This window comes from Emiliania huxleyi, assembly GCF_000372725.1.
Source record: "Emiliania huxleyi CCMP1516 chromosome Unknown EMIHUscaffold_167, whole genome shotgun sequence".
NCBI classification, from domain to species: domain Eukaryota; phylum Haptophyta; order Isochrysidales; family Noelaerhabdaceae; genus Emiliania; species Emiliania huxleyi.
The window spans coordinates 211,644-214,666 of record NW_005200911.1 but is presented as its reverse complement, the minus strand read 5'-3'; the positions used below and the strand labels follow the sequence as shown (position 1 = coordinate 214,666).

The 3,023-nt window shown below is 60.7% G+C and overlaps 1 protein-coding gene across 1 annotated transcript in view; it reads left to right on the top strand.

The window, feature by feature from the left end:
• Window positions 1–1,200, top strand: part of EMIHUDRAFT_112342 (hypothetical protein) — a gene marked incomplete at both ends in the record, with an annotated part of 25,983 nt that extends 24,783 nt beyond the window's left edge. Inside the window, one exon of the mRNA XM_005784867.1 lies at window positions 1,115–1,200. Coding sequence (XP_005784924.1) covers window positions 1,115–1,200 — 86 coding nt within the window. The remainder of the gene's footprint in view (window positions 1–1,114) is intronic.
• Between the last annotated feature and the right edge of the window lie 1,823 nt (window positions 1,201–3,023).

Here is a 3,023-nt window from a genome sequence, read left to right as displayed (position 1 = left end):
CGGCAGGAGGCTCGAGGAGACAATGATGCCACGACGTGCTGCACAGGGCGCGCAGGGCCTCTGCGCAGGGCGCGCCAGGAATAGGGGATGAGATCCGTTTCACTCTGATCGCACACACGTGTTGCGCAACTTGACTGTGTTGTTTTCCTGATCGCTCGTAGATAGAAGAAAAATATAATCAAGAGGCAAGAGCTGCACACACCAAGACACCTCGTCGTGATGCTGATGGCCCGCTCATGCAGCATACTCTAAAGCCGTGTATGCCGTTGCCGACCGACACCGCGATATTCGAGCGGACACGCACACCGTCTCTGTGTCGTGGGAATCCGTCCCGTCCCGCCGCCTTGGGCTTGACCTCCATTGACGACTGAGGTTGCGGAGACGGCGCGGGAGTTCCGCCGGGCTGACAAATCACACATGGGGAAAATAGAAACAACACTCTCAAGCAATCGCGAGCAACGCCTTCCAACGTGCGCCCCACGGGTCACCACAGTGTGTACACCGCGCACACACACTAATACGGCTCTATGTGGCCTGTATGTGGCTAATTATGTGCCTTGGGCTCTGACATGGTTGGTCACGTCGCGGACGGCCCGGGTTAGCTCACGTCGCGCCCGCCCGCGGGGATCGCTGCGCGCGCACTATCTATACCCGGAGCTGCGCCGCTCGCATACGGGCCGTCGGCAGTGGGGCCTCGTGCGAGATTCCACAGATTGGGCAGAGTCGAGAGCGTGCAAGCGCTGCGCTCCTCCGATTTGGACCGCGCCTTGCTGCAAGGCACTCGGGCCGCGCGTCATCGTGTGCTCCCGGGCCGGCGGGAAGGTCCGGGTCGTAGAGCCAGTCGGGGCTTGGCGACTTCGCCTCGGGACATAGAGTGGCCTCGACCACCGGACATATAGTGGCCTCTTCCATAGCCTCGAGGTCGGGTCCCGAGGGGGGCGGGGGGTGGGGCACGCGACCACGGCTCGGACTCTCGGGACGGCTGCCGCCCCCGGGGAACGGGTCCTGCCCGCTGATAGCGAGCCCGGCGGCCAGCACGGTGGAGACCTCACGACCGGGCACGGCTCGCGTCTTGGACGTGACGACGCGCAGGCGCACACCAAGGCGTAAGCAGGTGGCGACGAGGAGGATGAGCAGGACGGCGCAGGCGACAGCAAGGTGAAGCGCGATCTGCTTGTAGTCTGCGCCGTCGACCACTGATGGCGCTCGTCTCGTTGCGTTGAGGGGCGGGGGCGAAGGCGGAGCCGGCGGACGAACCAGTGGAGGCAGCGGCCGGCGAGGCCACGTCGGGTTCAGGACGGGGGTCAGCGGCGGCGGCGGCAGCAGCGGCGGCGGCAGCGGCAACGGCGAGGGCGATAGAGGAGGCCGGGGAGGGCTCGGCGGAGGCGACAATGGAGGTGGCGGCGGCGGCAGTGAGCGAGGAGGCGGCGGCGGCGGCGATAGCGGCGACTGCGGCGGCGGCGGCGGCGGCGGCGGCGGCGGCGGCGAGGGCAGAGGCGGAGGCGGTGGGGACAGCGGCGGAGGCTGAGACATTGCAAAGCAGACCCTGAAACCCTGTGCAGTGTTGGCATTATCGCTGCGCCACCGAGGACGCCTTCTCGAGGGATGACGCCCACGGGCCCGCTGGTTCCATAAAAGAATTTACCATAGTCGACGACGAGGTAGTCTGTCTGTGGAGACGCCTCGGTCTGAAAGCCCTCCACGCGCAGCGGAGTGCTTGGCACGCCACGCAAGATGCAGGCGAAAATCACGACGTCAACCCTCCCCAAGTGGGTGATCTGGTGCTTGTAGGGCTTGATAGTGGCCTGCCATGTCACAGGAAGGACTGTGATTGCAGGAGAGTACCGCCAGCCATCACTGTAGTTGGTATAGTACCCCACCTTCACCAGGCCGGTGATTTCTTTTTTAGTTTCCCATAAGTAGGGTAGGTAGGTAGGTAGGTAGGTAGGGGCACCGCAGGGGCCGGTCAGGTTTTTCCAGAATTTCAGCATGCTGGCCGCCCCAAGCAAAAATAAAATACACCTGTCGCAGATCTCTTTTCTCCTCGGCGAGCGCCTCCTCCCTCGTCGTCCACCCCACCCACCCCACACGCATGGCGGCGGTGGCGGGCGAGGCCGAAAACATCAACAAGCAGGCGCGCACTGTGCGCACCAACTGGATCAAGAACAAGCAAGCGGCAAACGGCCTCTTCTCCTCGGCCCCAGTGTGGAGGGGCCCGCGCCGCCTAGCTCTGCGGACGGACGGGCCCCTCCACCCTTCACGTACGGATCATGTAGTCCCCCCACACTCGGCATAAGTGTGGTTCTTGCCCAAAAATGCGTGTGGTTTTTGCCCATGCATTGCGTTTTTTGCATTTTTTGCATTCGCATGCATTCACCTGCATTACAACTGCATTACAACTGCGTTCGCTGATTGCATTTCGTTGCATTTGCATTTTCTGCATTTTGCGCGTGTTTGCATCTCGTTGCATTATGCAATATTTGCATTTTCTGCATTTTGCGCGTGATTGCATCTCGTTGCATTATGCAATTTTTGCATTCGTTGCATTTGCGCGTGATTGCATTTCGTTGCATTATTGCATTCGTTGCATTTGCGCGTGATTGCATTTCGTTGCATTATATGTTGCATTATGTGTATTCGGGGCATGACTGCATATCTTTTGCAATTTATGAGGGCAAGAACCTTAGGCAAGTGCACCACCCAGACCCCTCCTCCCTCCCCTCAAGTACCCCCCAGACTCCTCCCCCCACCCCTTCCCTCTCCCCTCCCTACTCCTTCTGCATCTCCTCCTCCACTCCTCCTGCCTCGGGGAATGACTGCATATCTTTTGCAATTTGAGGGCAAGAACCTTAGGCAAGTGCACCCAGACTCCTCCCCCTCCCCTCGCGCTGCGGTTGCTTACTTGCGCGTGGAGAACGAGATTGTAGTCGACCGAGACAGCGAGCACCCTGGGAGGGACATCATTGTCTTTTTGGAGGATTAGGTGCACACGCTATGGAGTTGCCCACCGAATGCATCCATGC